This window comes from Heterodontus francisci, chromosome 14 (assembly GCF_036365525.1).
Source record: "Heterodontus francisci isolate sHetFra1 chromosome 14, sHetFra1.hap1, whole genome shotgun sequence".
Taxonomy (NCBI): domain Eukaryota; kingdom Metazoa; phylum Chordata; class Chondrichthyes; order Heterodontiformes; family Heterodontidae; genus Heterodontus; species Heterodontus francisci.
In genome coordinates, this window is record NC_090384.1 from 59,494,899 (window position 1) to 59,512,007 (window position 17,109).

General features: G+C 45.4%; 1 protein-coding gene across 1 annotated transcript in view; it reads right to left on the reverse strand.

Moving 5' to 3' along the window:
- The window catches only part of LOC137377309 (protein inscuteable homolog), a 358,743-nt gene that overhangs the window by 177,060 nt on the left and 164,574 nt on the right, over positions 1-17,109 (reverse strand). The window contains exon 5 of the mRNA XM_068046873.1: positions 4,339-4,464. Within this exon, the coding sequence (XP_067902974.1) occupies positions 4,339-4,464 (126 nt within the window). The remainder of the gene's footprint in view (positions 1-4,338; positions 4,465-17,109) is intronic.

The following is a 17,109-nucleotide window of genomic DNA, read 5'->3' on the forward strand; positions in this document are numbered from 1 at the left end:
AGCCGGGGTTGTTCTCCTTATAGTTAAGAATAGATTGATAAAAGTGTTTCAAATCATGAAGGATTTAGAGTAAATGAAAATAAACTGTTTTGCAACGGGATTTCTGCAGCTACTGATTTGCTCAACCGCATCCTCACCTCCACCTTTGATGCCCTAGTCCGCAATAAAGCCATTTGCACTCTCTCACCCTGGCCCTGGTATGACCTGGTATGACCCTCACCTCCACTCCCTTAAGTCCAAGGGACACAGGCTTGAAAGGATATGGCAGACAACTGGTTTAGCCATCCACCGCCAGATCTGGCTGGAGCACCTAAAGCACTATTGAGTCCTGTTCTCATCTGCTAAAACTGCTCGCCATTCCAGGACCATCCTGGAATGCAAAGATAACCCTAGGCTTCTTCTCTTTGTTGCAAACCATCCACCCTCACCTCCAACAATAAGTGTGAGGAGCTCATGGACTTCTTCGTCACTAAGATCGAGACCATCCATTCAGCTGCCTCTGCCGTTTGCTTCCCTTTCCCTAGCCCACCAGGCCATGCTTCCTCTAAAGATCCCCCTGCCTTAGTTTTGAACTGGCATCTTTCTCTAGTTTCTCTCCTGTCACCCATTATGCCCTCTCTGAGCTCATTTGTCCTTGAGACCCATCTCCTTCTCCCTCAAAACTATTCCCACTAAATTGCTGACAACTCAACTTCCTCTTTGGGTCCTTATGCTTGACGAAATTGCTAACAGTTCTCTCTTCACTTTAGTCCATCTGAGTGGGACTGCTTAGAGTTGGTTCCATTCTTATCAATCTAATTGTAGCCAGATTAACCCTTGCAATGTCTTCTCTTCTTGCTCCTGCACTGTTACCTCATTGTGGGGACAGATCAAAAGTAAGCTAATCAGCTAACAAAATAACTGTGCAGTTGTGGAGCCAATTTATAAAAAATAACAAGCAGAAGCTAACAGGACAGCTGCAGATAGCTTAATAGTAGCCTATTGTTTAATAATCATCCTAACAGTTCAAGGAGGGGGGGATGTGAAACTACTGAAATAAGATGCAAGAATAAAATGTTGGGATGAATGAACCAATCATGCACTTTTGCTTTTTGTTCCTTTTGTATCCTTGCAATGTAACAACCATATACTGCAATAAAGTTTCTAAAAGTTACGGTTGGACTTCGTCTCCCTTTGTAACTGATGGGATCCAACACTCATGTTCCCCAAGGATCTATCCTTGGACCCCCCCCCCCTCCTATTTCTCATCTACATGCTCAGCAATGCCATCCAAAAGCACAGAGTTAGTTTGCACGTGTACGCTGCTGACACCCAGCTCTACCTCACCACCACCACTCCCGACTCCTCCATTGCTGCTAAATTATCAGATTACTTATCTGAGATCCAGTGCTGGATGAACAGAAATTTCCTCCAATTAAATATCAGGAAGACTGAAGCCATTGTTTTCGGTCCCCACTCTAACCTCTGTTCTCTAGCTACTGATTCCAACCCTCTACCTGGCAACAGACTGAGACCAAACCAGTTGGTTCACAGCCTTGGTGTCACATTTGACCCTGAGATGAGCTTCCGACTACATATTCGCACCATTACTAAGACACTGTAACATCGCTCGACTTCACCCCCGTCTCAGCTCATCTGCTGCTGGAACCTTCATTCATGCCTTTATTGCCTCTAGACGTGTCTACTCCGATGCACTCCTGGCTGCTCTCTCACATTCTACCCCCCATAAGATTGGTCATTCAAACCTCTGCTGCCCATATCTTAACTCACACCAAATCCGTTTCACCTATCACCCCACTGCTCACTGACCTATATTGGCTCCCGGTGAAACAATGTCTTGATTTCAAAATTCTCATCCTTGTTTTCAAATCCCTCCATGGCCTCGCCCCTCCCTATCTCTATAATTTCTGCCAGCCCCACAGCCCTCTGAGATATCTGCGCTCATCTAACTCTGGAATCTTGAGCATCCTTGATTTTAATTGTTCCACCATTGGTGGTCATGCCTTCAGTTGCCTAGGTCCTAAGCTCTGGAATTCCCTCACTACATCCCTCTTCCTCTCTGCCTCTCTTTCCTCTTTTAAGACACTTCTTAAAATCTACCTCTTCGACCAATTCTTTGTCGTCTGACCTAATTCTCTTTTATGTAGCTCAGTGTCATATTTTGTTTTATAAGGCTCCTGTATAGCCTTTGGGACATTTTATTACGTTAAAGGCATTACATAAATATAAGTTGTTGCTTCCAATGGTTCAAGGGTCAATAACCAGAGGGAGCACATTTAAGGTGATTGTCAAAAGAACCAGAAGTGACATGCAGAAAATCTATTTTACATAAGTGGCTAGGGTTTGGAATGTACTGCCTGACTGGGCGGCGGTTACAGATTCAATAGAAGCCTCTGAAGGGGAATTGGATAAATACTTAAAGGCTAAAAACAATTGTAAGGAAATGGGGAAAGAGCAGGGGATTGGAGCTAACTATATTGCTCTTCAAAAGAATCAGTGCAGACTCGATGGGCCGAATGACTTCCTTCTGTACTGTACTACACTATCATCCTACGAAGATTGAGGTAGGGATAACCATGGGAGTGAGTAGGGTTTGATTTGAAAGTGAAGGGGACAATGGGAAGGTCAAAGGCTATTGAATACAGCGGGAGATAGCAGAAGGGAAAAGCATGAGAGTTGGAGGATTAGATAGGAAGGGAGCAACTGATTGCCGATCTAATTTTTCCTGCAATCCTCAAAAGAAAATGTAGGACGCTTGCCATTATCAGCTCACCTCTGTGCCACACCACCTGCCTTGCAGAGTTAGACAGAAACAGAAGAATGAAACAGAGATAGAAACAGCAACACATCAGAGACAGATAAGAAAAAGATGATGGACTGAATTTTACGCCCTGCCCCCATAAAGTGCAGGAAGATGGCGAGGCTGGGGGGGGGGATGTAAAATGGAGCAGGAGGCACAGGGGGCCCTTCCCAACCTGCTCCCTCCTCCACCGACACCTTGCACAGGGCGTTGGCGGTGAAAACTGGCCCGCCCACCCCAAGCCAATCAAGGCCCTTAAGTGGCCAGTTAACAGCCACTTAAGGGCCTCTGCCCACCTCCACCAGGATTTTACCCTTGGCCGGTCCGGCAGCCCAGGCCCAAGAAAAGCTGCCTGATGAAAGCAGGTGGCTCTCTGAAGGCCTGGGGGTGTGGGGGGGGGGGGGATGCCCTCATGGTCAGGCACCCTATGCCCGACGGAGGGCCACCCCTGATGCCCCAACCACACCCAACACACCCCTGTCGCCCTAATCGACACCCTTTCCACACTGGAGCCCGATCAATCACCCCCGGCGAGGCCCCAAAACTTACCTTCCTTCCTCAGCCATCCTTTATCTTCCTTCCAATGGCTGGGTTGCAGTTCCAGCAGTGGCCACTGCTCCCAGTGGTGCTGCTGGAACAGAGAACGCTGGCCCACTGATTGGCTGTCAGCTCCATTAGGCGGGACTTCCTGCCTCAATGAGGTGGAATCCCCACCTCAGACCAATTAAAGGCCTGGGGACCGTAAAATGCAGGCCTGATCCACAGGTCAGGCGGAGGCGGGTTCGCCACCGACTTTTGAGTTGGTGGACGGCTCCTGTCCGACTAGGGTAAAATTCAGCCTGATATTGTCTAATTTGCATTGTGCAATACTGCAGGAGATCCAGTGATATAAAATGGCCAAAGTTCCATATCTATCATATTCCTTAAATATAAAGTGGAGTCATAACAATGGCCCGCAATCAAAACATTCCAGTGGACAAAGCAAAAGACCAGAAAAGGAAATGTGGCAATTGATTGGTGAGTATTCTTCAAAATAATATTTTATCAGGCACTACAGGTTTGATCAGCACAAGTCTTTTAAACAGCAGCTGCAGAGTGATTTATAATATATTCTCAAATCTCCAACAGGCACTCATAACAAAACAAAAATCAGTTAAGGCCTGAGCTGAAATCAATAATTCATAGATAGACTGGTATAAATATTTTACAAAGTGCTCTCTTACTCATTTATCTCTATTGTTTAATAATATTCATTTATGCATTATTGGTTGCCAATAAGAACACAGCAGCCAATTACTTGTCACAATCAATGGCTTCAAAATAAAGTGAATGTTCTTCAAATCAGGACACCATTCGTATGCCAGTTCTTGTCAGTATTTCCAATAACTTACAGATGTGTGCAGGACCAAGTTTGGTTAATTATCCCTATTGTGTTTAATACATTCTTTTGAAATTTTGAGAACAAAATTGCTCACGAATGTCAACTTAAAGACCAAAGAGTGTTCACTGTCCTTTCTATTTAACACTGAATGCCATACCTTTTCAAGTTCATTGATGCCTTCCTCCACACCACATATTGATGATAGTGCTCTGAGGGCATGTATATGCAAGTAACTAGGAGCATCTTGTCTGCATAATTTGAATAGTACTGCCACTCCTCCTTCCTGCAACAGAGGAAAAAGATACAAAATTTTACAAAACATACTCAAAGATTATTGCTTACAAACTTCTGCTTAGTCAATGAGGGCTGCAATCAATAGTAATTTTTGGTTATTGTTAAACATGGGTTGAAGAATTGGAAAAAAACTATAAATAAACCCATCTTTTTCTTAAGGTTCTGCACCAAATGTATTAATGTTAATATATGTCAGTTTCAAACCACCATTAGATCTATTTCACCAAAATGAAGTATTCCTTTCTTTATTGTATCCTGCTATTAGTTTATTTCTGTGACAGTACATATGGAGTTACAACCAGTTCAGTCACATAAATAAGTAACATTCGAGCCACACAAGTGCCAGTCAATGACCATCTCCAACAATAGAGAATCTAACCATCTCCCCTTGACATTCAATGGCATTACGATCACTGAATCCCCCGTTATCAACATCCTGGGGGTTACCATTGACCAGAAACTGAACTGGAGTAGTCTTATAAATACCATGGCTACAAGAGCAGGTCAGAAGCTAGGAATCCTGCGGCGAGTAACTCACCTCCTGATTCCCCAAAGTATGTCCATGATCTACAAGGCACAAGTCAGGAGTGTGATGGCATACTCTCCACTTGCTGGATGGATGCAGCTCCAACTACACTCAAGGAGCTCGATACCATCCATGACAAAGCAGCCCGCTTGATTGGCACCCCGTCCACAAACATTCACTCCCTTTACCACCGAAGCACAGTGGCAGCAGTGTGTACCATTTACAAGTTGCACTGCAGTAACGCACCAACGCTCCTTAGACAGCACCTTCCAAACCCGTGACCTCTACCAACTAGAAGGACAAGGGCAGCAGATGCATTGGTACACCACCACCTGCAAGTTCCCCTCCAAGCCACACACCATCCTGACTTAGCACTATATCGCCGTTCCTTCACTGTCGCTGAGTCAAAATCCTGGAACTTCCTTCCTAACAACACTGTGGGTGTACCTACCCCACATAGACTGCAGCAGTTCAAGAAGGCAGCTCACCACCACCTTCTCAAGGCAAATTAAGGATGGACAATAAATGCTGACCAGCAAAGCCCATACCCAACGAACAAATAATAAATAAATAAATTGATCCAACTTATTAGGATATAATCACTACAGTAATATTTTGGAAGTTCTGTATAATACTATTACCATGAGGACCACACTGATTCAATCAAGAAGGTGGCTTTTCACTACCATCTCAGGGTAACCAGGAATAGGCAATAAATGCTCCCTTGTCAAAATATAAATGTTGCATCCAGTCACATATCCGAGAGAGGCGCCAAAAAATTCAATTGAAATGTAAGTACATTGTGGGGTTCATTTGTATGTATGTTTGATTAATAGTTCTTTTTGAATTTGCTTGTCCCAATCATTTTTTGAAATGTATTTCTCAGCTTGCCTGATCCAAATTGAGTAGACCATCTGAAAGCATCAAAGAGAGAGAAATATAGGGCAGAGGGGGACTCTGTGGACCATCAGCAACAAACCATATCAGAAAAGTGAATATTCAAGGATCTTGGGCTAAATTTTCAAAATTAGTTCGGGAACCCGCCACCTGGATGATTTGTGGGTCCTGACACCATGCCTCAGCTGTGCAGCTAACATGACACAATCGTCAAATGTAAGTGTCCTGACTGGGCAAACGTCAATCTCAGTGCCCAATTTGTGGCGCCAAGCATCTGCAGGAGCTGCCTGCAGAGCGCAAGTGGCAAAGCCATTATGGGGCCTGCCTTGCCAATGGGACCAGACAGCTCCAGGAAGGGCCCATGGAATAAAAAGGTGAGCCAGCTCTTCCAGAATTGAAAGAAAATCCCACACTTGGCCCAGCACAAGATCCCCATAGGCCCCAAATATTTCATCGCCCACCCAAGATATTTGTCGCCTGCCTGCTGCGGGCCCAACAGCTGTGCACCTGACCGGTCAGGCTCATCAGAATCCTCATTGAAAATTGCAATGTGAACCACTCCAATATCACCCTGGCCCCTCAACAAGTTCCTCCTTGAGCTTTAATGGGCCATTAATTGGAGGCGAGCACCTTCCCCATCCCCTCCACCCTCCCCCACCCCCCGCCCTCACATTGAAGACTGCAGACTGTCCCGGAGGTTTTGGGTTTTGGAGAAGACCTCCAAGACTACAATTTTTGAATCACGTCCACACCAGCTCCTGAACCTGCAGCTCTTTGAAAATCCAGCCCCTTGTGTTTGGATGAGCTGAAGTTTACATGTTGAGGACTTCAAAAATCTAGTCTGATATAATAGCCTAACTGATGGAAAAGTTTTGTTAAAGGGCAATTAGGGATGGGCAATAAATGCTGGCCTTGCCCGCGATGCCCACTTCCCAAGAACCAATAAAAAATATATATATTTCAATGAAAATAATTTCAACATGAGTTTTGAATTAAATACATACCAGGTTATTATCCACAAGTCATCCTTAATTACTTTGCCCATGGCAGAGCATGACAAGAAACATAAATCAAGGTTACTTGTAAATGAGATGGTAACATGATACAAAATGTCATTCTTTTACATAGTCTCATTGCCCAGCTCTATTTTACTTTGATATCTGTACAATGGTTATCTCTCCCTGCAAAAAACAGTATATCCTGCAGATGTGGTAACAATGCTGATTACTATTTATGATGGAAAGGACAGCAACCAGGTTAGAGAATTATACCAATGCGGTTAGAGAAAGCAGAGTAGTTTGGTAGCTTGTAGCCCATCCAATAAAAAAATTGCTAAATTTTAAACAGTTTGACAGCCTGGAATTAAAACAAAATCTGTGATCAAAAAAATGAGGTTAATGATGTGTTGCAATAGATTTTCAAAGGAAAACGTTTTATCGTATGTCTGTCTCCATTACAAAATAACAATTTTTTGGGCACTAAATATTTCATATCTCTTATATTTAGAGTTTAATAACCAGCTACCCTTTTTGCTGCAAGAATTGCTGATCACCTCTGCAATTCTATATAATACTGTAATAATAAGACTCTCTCTAGAGTTTATGATATATTACATACAGCCAGTGAATTAATGGAGGGCCTGCAATCCAACATGTATGCTGAAGGAATATATAAATTTTAACAATCTGGCAATACCGATTGGTGCTGTCACATAACAAAACAGCTGTGATTGGAGGTAATAGATCAGATAATTGTGCTACTCATGCAATAATTTACGAATATTAGGTTAAATACTTGAAACTTCAGCTGAAGATGTTAAATCTTTTAAAATGACTAGGGAATTCAGAGGCAGAAAGAAATTACTTTTATAGGTAATATCTCAACAGCAAGGTCAACCATGCAGCAAATCCTTATAGGGATGAGAATTTATACCTTTTTTAAGGCAGATAGCAGTTAATAAATATACTGACATTGTAGGTGAAAACTGTACGAAGTCCTCTTCTTAAAGGGCTAGCACTCCATAATTTTTATTTTTTATTTATTTCAGGAGCATTAAATTAAACATAAAAATCAGGTTTAAAGATAAAGCATTTCAAAATTATGTGTACAATTACAATGTGAATTGCTATTTTAAACTGTTCAAATGAAAGCTTGTGTTTTTTTAAAGAATTTCTTTATTTTGACCATACTTCTGCAAGATAAATATAAAAAATAACTATGCTCTAGAAAGGCAAGCCGTGCAAATTTGTGGTTGTTCAGTAAGATTGATGATCAGGAGACAATTGATTATTGCATCACAAATTTCTAATCCCTATGAACTGGTTTGAAATTGTGCAAAATCATTTCAATTTGAACTCTTTAAAGAGTAGAAATTTTCATTTTGCAGTGGCTTCAAGCCAGTACGGTAGCACGATGGTTTTGTTATAGGTCCTAGTAATCCAGAGGTCTGGATTCATGATCTTGGAGACCTGAGTTCAAATCCTACTGTGGCAATTTAAATTCAGTTAATGAAATAAGTCTGGCATTACAAAGCTAGTACCAGTAATGGTGACAATGAAACTGCAGGATTGTCATAAAAAAAATCTGGTTCACTAATGGTCTTCAAGGAAGGAAATATGCCCTTACCTGATCTGGCCTATATATGAACCCAGACCCACAGCAATGTGGTTGACTCTTAACTGCCCTTTGAAATGGCCTAGCAAGCCAAGAACATGGCTCATCACCAGCTTCTCAAGGGCAATTAGGGACGGGCAATAAATGCTTGCCAGAAACACCTATATCCTGTGAATAAAATAAATGGTGATTTGGAAAGATAATGCTGTACCCTGCTGCCACTGAGTTACAAAGTTTTACTTGACTATTCTTAATTTGTTTTCTTCTTGGCTGTTTTTGGTGAGAGACATTAGTATTTGGGGAAGTAGTACTGAAGAATTACTGAGCAAGAGAACAAAAGAGTCGGGTCAACATGGTTTAAGAAGCACAGAGGTCATTTTAATCCAAAAATAAGTCAGGTTGGTACGTGTGAGAAGTTAAAATGTAAAAAAATTCAACTCCAAACCCAACCTGCCTCAAACCCACTTCTGGTTGCAACAGAGGCAGATGAGGGTTGGCCAGCCAACCTCTTTCAAGAAACAGATCCCTCATTTAAATATTTTAATGAGGTTGCGTGCATAAAGATTTCATCTGTGTTCCAGCTTCAACAAGGCTGGCAGGATTTTCCAGGCTTCAAGAAACCCAGCAGCTAAAGGGAGGCAAAACTGCTGAATGGAAGAAGTCAGTGCTTTTCCAGTACTGCTCCAGGAGGAGCCGGAGTGCTTCCCCTGGCCCACCAAGCTAATCCCCAGCACTGGAATTGCACCACCCCGCACCAGTCCACCCTCCCAACCCCTACCCAACCCATGATGCAACACCCTCCCAATGAATTCCATGACCTGCAATCTTCTCCATGGCCTCCCCGATCTTCTCCAAAGACCAACTCCCATGATCATCTCCTCATTCCGCCCCTTCTCTGATCTCTACGTCTCACTCTACAGATTGTCCCCAACCCTCAATCTCTTCTTCCCTCCTTCCAACATCTACACTCCAAGCTGTGGCATGGTGCCGCAGGCCTACCCACCCGACAGCCAGTCAGCCTTGCAATCTGGCTGGCTGTGGCCAGGAATCAGATTCCAAGATGATAATCAGGACCTGATGTTAAATTCGGTAGGACCTGAGGGAAACCCATACTTCTGGGTTTTCTGACCTGTGTGTGTGTTCTCCCCGAGGAGAGGAGCTCTTTGACATTTCAACACAAGGTGCAGGTAAATGGTTCAAAGGCTGTTGGCATCCAGGGAAGATGAAAATGGCTAGATACTTCAAACAAAAGGATGATTTTCTAGACTAGAAACTGTGGAGGTACAAAAAGCAATCAAAAAGACTAATGAAGTGTTGGCCTTTATCTCACGGGGATGAAAGTGAGGTAGTTGTGCCTCAGTTGCACATAGTCTTGGTCAGACCCCATCTGGAATACTTGTTCAGCCCCAGACACCACAACTCAGGAGGCTATATTGGCCTTGGAGGAAGTGCGACACAGATTCACCAGAAAGATATCGGGACTAAAAGGGTTAAGTTATGAGGACAGGTTGCATTGACTTGGCTTCCCTTGGGTTTATAAGGTTAAGGATCAATCTAATTAAGGTGCTTAAAATGTTTAAGGGATTGGACAGAGTTGATCAAAGATATTTCCTCTGGTGGGGAGATCCAAAACAAGGGGAACAATCTTAAAATTAGAGCTAGGCCATTCAGGGATGATGTTAGAAAGCACTTCTTCATATAAAAGGTAGTGGAAATCTGGAACTCTCCCACCACACCCCAAAAAAAGCTATGAATGTTGGTGCCAATTGGAATTTTCAAGACTGAAAAAGACATATTTTAGTTCAGTAAAAGTATCAAGAGAAACAGAGCAAAGGTGGGCAAATGGAGTCGAGGTACAGATCAGCCATGATCTAAATGAACAGGCAAGAGGGATTGAATGGCCTACTCCTGTTCCTATCACTTCCTATAAACTTCTCCCCCCATCCAGTCCCTTTCCACCAATATTGGGCCCATGTTATTTTTACTATTTGAAAGAAATTACGCTACTTGCTATTGAAATTTACAAACATTATTTATAGCGAACAGTGGAAATCTTATGTATGTTTTTTGCTTTCACACCTACAGCGCTTAATATTTCCTATCCAACTCTTCCAATCATGTCATCGATTTTCAATGTTTATAGCCCCAATTTTGACCTAGCACACCCAAGGCAGGATTTTGCCTCCGGGGTCAAGAACCTGATGTCAGGACAATTTCAAGGTCCTGAATCCACTCCAAGTGGGGGAGAGGGAAGTAGTCACAGCCCGCAATTTTGACAGAGGTGGGCTGCTAATCAGCAAGTTTTGCGGCCAATTTGGCAGCAGGTGCAGAATGGGGATGGCACTTCTAAAATCCAGCCCCAATTTAAGGGATCATGGCAGCCATTACTATGGAAGCCATTTGAAAACAGGCTGCAAGCTCATGGGCAACAGGAGGAGAGGCAAAGGCCTGGTACCCATGGTAGGGTTGTCCCTCGTTTCACTGATGCTGATCTTGTGGTGTTCCTGGAGGCTGTGAGGGAGAGGAGGGAAGTTCTGTTTCCAGGGGGTGGCAGGAGAAGGTCACCCAGCCAAACAAAACAAGCAGGGCTGGAGATAGCCGAAACTATGAGCAACATGAGTGTAGTGAGGAGGAACTGGGTGCTCTGCCGCAAGAGTTTCAATGACCTTCCTCACTCTGGCAAGATGAGTGCGAGGCATGATATTGATGACAGGCCTCTAGGTCTTCAACCTCCAGGAAACACTGTAGCGAGAAGCCTGAGGCTGCATGTTGCTCCTGAACATGGAAGAAATGTCTCCCCAGGGTATTTCCTGAGATCCCTCAACAAGGCCCAAAGCCCTAGTGCTGTTGAGGACCTGATACACTGATATATGCAACTTCTTGTCTAAATGAGCAGTTGGCATTAGTCACAGAGGTGAGCAGTGCCTTATCTCGCTCTCGTTTGTCCTTGCAGGAGAAGAGGGCACATAATTCCAGGGAGAGGGCTCGCGCTGGAGGTCGAGTGCCCCACCTAACAATCTTGACTGCAATGGAAGAGGCAGCAATGAAAATCATCAGAGTGGCCCAAAAGGACCACGTGGGGTACAGAGAAATGGGTAAATTTGGAGGAGAGGGTGAAAAATATTGCTATCTGAGAGCTTGCCTCCAGCATGCCAAAGACTCAGCTGCATTGGGAAGCCTCAGCACTGCAGAGGCTTCTGCTGTCAGAGGCAAGCTCTCACAATCTCCTTGTTGTGTCTTCCATAAGGTCAGTCATGGAGGGCGAGCAGCTGAGATCTGTCACGTCACAGGGACCACCTGAAAAATCCAAAACAGCAGAGCCAGCACTGTCACATCTTACCCTCAACCCTCCACCAGCACAGATACATTCCTATCGGTGGGTCCTTGCACATGCTTAGAAAGGGTGGTGCTGGCTGAAGAGCATGGCACTAGTGTGTAGGAGGAGGCAAGAGAGGCAGAGGCAGCTGTGGGCAGTCTCCCTTGGAAGATGGAGGACAGACACAGCCATGCTCAGCTGGGCCCAGATGCAGGGCCTCGGAAGGCACACAAGAGGAGGCTCTATCTCAAGCAGCAGCAACAAATGTGCTCCCACATGTCAAACTTTTCTGAGGCAGTGCTTCATCATGGGTAGAGAATGGAGGAGTCCATTCAGCTCATGTGTGCCATCATGGCTCAGGGCTTTGAAAGCATGAGCTCCTCCATTGACAAAGTGACCAACCTCATGCAAAGCAATATGCAGCACCACAAGTAGTGGATGCAGGAGCAGCACAGTGACTTGCACAGAATGCATACAATGCTCTGTAGCATTGACTGGTCAGTGGCACTGGTGGTACAAAGATTCATGAAGTGGATGCCAGTTCCACACTTGCTGGTAGCCCCCTCCAGTGATCTGGAGCATCATCCAAAGGCTGAGTCAGTCACTGTTGAGGAACAGGGAACCTCCACTCACGGTGTGCCATCATCATCATCAGCCTCGTTGGCCCTTCTGACTGAGGGACCATCTATGCAGCAGAGCCCTGCGATGCAAGCTGCCCCTGCATTGATGCCAGAGTAGCAGCCTCTGGAGTACACCCACTGGCACCTCCAGGCCAAGGACACATGCCACTGGCATCTCAGCCGCAAGCAGGCACGTGTGAGCAGGCTGCCCCAACCTCATCTGTGGCCACACGGGGAACACCGCGTAGAAGTGACCAAGAGCAGAGGAAACTGCATCGGTGAGAGTATTGAGTGATTCACTGGGGCTCGTTTCACTTGTTAATGTGCACTTTGTTACTTTTTGACCACATTGTAAATATTGACACGTGACTCCAGACCTATTTTTTATATTTGTTTATGGCATGTGGGCATCGCTAGCTAGGCCAGCATTTATTTCCCATCCCTAATTGCCATTGAAAAGGTGATGGTGAGATACCTTCTTGAATCGCTGCAATCCTTGGGGTGTAGGTACATGCACAGTGCTGTTAGGAAGGGAGTTCCAGGATTTTGACCCAGCGGCAGTGAAGGAATGGTGATATAGTTCCAAGTCAGGATGGTGTGTGGCTTGGAGGGGAACTAGCAGATGGTGGTGTTCCCATGCATCTGCTATCACTATCCTTCTAGGTGGTAGAGGTCGCGGGTTTGGAAGGTGCAGTTGAAGGAGCCTTTGGTTGGTTGATGCAGAGCATCTTGTAGATGGTACACACTGCTGCCATTGTGCGTTGGTGGTGAAGGGAGTGAATGTTGAGGGTTGTGGATGGGGTGCCAATCAAGCGGTCTGCTTTGTCCTGGATTGTGTTGAGTGTTGTTGGAGCTGCACCCATCAGGCATGTGGTGAGTATTCCATCACGCTCCTGACTTGTGTCTTCTAGATGGTGGACAGGCACTGGGGAGACAGGAGGTGAGTTACTCACTGCAGAATTCCCAGCCTCTGACCTGCTCTTGTAGCCACAGCATTTATGTGACTGGTTCAGTTCAGTTTCTGGTCAATGGCAACCCCTAGGACCTTGATAGTAAGGGATTCAGCGATGGTCATGTCATTGAATGACAAAGGAAGATGGTTAGATTCCCTCTCTTGTTTGAGATGATCATTGCCTGGCACTTGTGTGGCACGAATGTTACTTGCCACTTATCAGCCCAAGCCTGGATATTGTCCAGGTCTTGCTGCGTCTGGACACGGATTGCTTTAGTACCTGAGGAATGGATGGTGCTGAACATTGTGCGAACATCCCCACTTCTGACTTTATAATGAAGTGAAGGTCATTGATGAAGCAGCTGAAGACAGTTGGGCCTAGAACACTACCTTGAGGAACTCCTGCAGTGATGTCCTGGGACTGAGATGATTGACCTCCAACAACCACAACCATCTTCCTTTAGGCTAGGTATAACTCCAACCAGCGGAGAGTTTTGCTGGGGCTCCTTGATGCCATACTCAGCCAAATGCTCCCTTGATGTCAAGGGTAGTCACTCTCACCTCACCTCAGGAGTTCAGCTCTTCTGTCCATGTTTGAACCAAGGCTGCAAGGATGTCAGGAGCTGAGTGGCCCTGGCGGAATCCAAACTGAACGTCAGTGAGCAGGTTATTGCTGAGCAAGTGCCGCTTGATAGCACTGTTGCTGACCCCTTCCATCACTTTGCCGATGATCAAGAGTAGACTGATGGAGCAGTAATTGGTTGGGTTGGACATCCTGCTTTTTGTGTACAGGACATACCTGGGCAATTTTCCACATTGCCAGGTAGATGCCAGTGTGGTAGATGTACTGGAACAGCTTGGCTAGTGGCTTGGCTAGGGGCTCAGGTAGTTCTGGAGCACAAGTCTTCAGTACTAATGCCGGAATGTTGTCAGAGCCCACAGCCTTTGCAGTATCCAGTGCCTTCAGCCATATCTTGATATCACGAGAAGTGAATCAGATTGGCTGGAGACTGTCATCTGTGATGCTGGTGACTTCAGGAGGAGGCCGAGATGGATCATTCACTCAGTACTTCTGGCTGAAGATGGATGCAAATGCCTTAGCTTTTGCACTGATATGTTGGGCTCCCCCATCATTGAGGATGGGGATATTGCTGAGCCTCCTCTTCCTGTCAGTTGTTTAATTGTCCACCACTATTCACAACTGGATGTGACAGGCCTGCAGAGCTTAGATTTGATTCATTATTTGTGGGATCACTTAGCCCTATCTATAGCATGCTGCTTTCACTGTTTGGCATGCAAGTAGTCCTGTGTTGTAGCTTCACCAGGTTGACACCTCATTTTTAGGTATGCCTGGTGCTGCTCCTGGCATGTCCTCTGCACTCTTCATTGAACCAGTGTTGGTCCCCTGGCTTGATGTTAGAGTGGGGGATATGCTGAGCCATGAGGTTTCAGATTGTGGTCGAATACAGTTCTGCTACTGCTGTTGACTTACAGCGCCTCATGGATGCCCAGTTTTGAGTTGCTAGATCTGTTCGAAATCTATCCCATTTAACATGGTGGTAGTGCCACACAAAACGATGGAAGGTATCCTCAATGTGAAGACAGGCCTTCATCTCCACAAGTACTGTGCGGTGGTCACTCCTACCAATACTGTCATGGACAGATGCATCTGCGACAGGTGGATTGGTGAGGACGAGGTCATATAGATTTTCTCCCCTTGTTGGTTCTCTCACCACCTGCCTCAGACACAGTTTAGCAGCTATGTCCTTTAGGCCTCGGACAGTTCGTTCAATAGTGGTGCTACCAAGTCATTCTTGGTGATGGATATTGAAGTCCCCCACCCAGAGTACATTTTGTGCCCTTGCTACCCTCAGTATTACTTCCAATTGGTATTCAACATGGAGATGCACTGATTCATCAGCCGAGGGGATGCGGTAAGTGGGTGGTAACCAGTGGGAGATTTCTTTGCCCATGTTTGACCTGATGCCATGAGACTTCCTGGGGTCCACAGTCAATGTTGTGAACTCCCAGGGCAACTCCCTCCCGACTGTATATCACTGTGCATCCACCTCTGGTGGGTCTGTCCTGCCGGTGTGACAGGACATACCCAAGATTGGTGATGGTGGCGTCTGGGACATTTTCTGTAAGGTATGATTCTGTGAGTATGACTATAGGAGGCTGTTGCTTGACTAGTCTGTGGGACAGTTCTCCCAATTTTAGGAAAAGCCCCCAGATGTTAGTAAGAAGGATTTTGCAGGCTCGACAGGGCTGTATTTGCCATTGTTCTTTCCGGTACCCAGGTCGATGCCAGGTGGTCCGTCTAGTTTCATTCTTTTTCATATACTTTGTTGCACTTTGATACAACTGAGTGACTTGCTAGGCCATTTCAGAGGGCATTTAAGAGTCAACCACATTGCTGTGGGTCTGGAGTCACATGTAGGCCAGACCAGGTAAGGATGGCAGATTTCCTTTCCTAAAGGACATTAATGAACCTTGTGAGCTTCCATTCTTTAATGGCAAAGTTGAAAAAGAGGGGTGAAGTGGGAAAGGGAAGGAAAGGTCTTTGAAGTGGGACAGTGAGACTGCTGGACAAAACAGCACCATGTACTGATATTAATATTGGATCTATTCAAGGCTGAGTCTTCAATGGAAGTGTTCTCACAGACAGTTCAAAGTGGGTTCCAGAGCATGCTGTCATTCTAGGTTAGAATTGCAGGATTGACGTATGAGGAGAGATTGGGTCAACTAGGCTTATATTCACTAGAGTTTAGAAGAATGAGAGGGGATCTTATAAAAACCTATAAAATTCTAACAGGACGTTCCCGGTGGCTGGGGAGACCAGAACCAGGGGTCACAGTCTCAGGATATGGGGTATGCCATTTAGAACTGAGATGAGGAGAAATTTCTTCACTCAGAGGGTGGTGAACCTGTGGAATTCTTTACCACAGAAGGCAGTGGAGGCCAATTCATTAAATATATTCAAGAAGGAGTTAGATATATTTCTTAATGCAAAGGGGATCAAGGGATATGGGAAGAAAGCGAGAACAGGGTACTGAATTAGACAATCAGCCATGATCCTTTTTGAATGGCGGAGCATGCCCAAAGGACCAAATGGCCTACTCCTGCTCCTATTTTCTATGTTTCTAGAAGCACTCAGGTGATACATGCCTGGATCATATGTTCCTTGGTGTTAACTCCATCCTGATGTGACCCTCAAGTCCTGCGCCAGCATCAGCCCTGGCCCTAGCCACATTCCAGCACAGCCTGGGCACCTCTCTGCTCCGCATCTTCTTCCTCTTCCACCGATGAGCTGTGTTGTTCCAGGACCTTGCCCTCTTCAAGGTCCCCACCTCTCTGGAGGGCCATGTTATGGAGAACACAGCAGAACTCCATAATGCACGAGACCCTTGCAGGAGTGTACTGCAGGGTGCCACCTGACCAGTCCAGGCAGCAGAACCCCATCTTCAGAAGCCAGATGGCCTGTACAATGGTTGTCCTAGTGAGCAGGTGGCTTCATATGTAGCACCTCTGTGGCTCCATGTTGGGGTCATGTAGTGAATAGCCATCTCTTCAAGGGATATCCCTTGTCCCCTAGAATCCATCACAAAGTTTGTTTGATGAAATGAAGAGCTGCAGCACTCTGGACTGCCAGAGAATGAAGGACTCATGGCTGCTGCCAGGTAAGCGAGTGCATACATGCATGAAGCTCT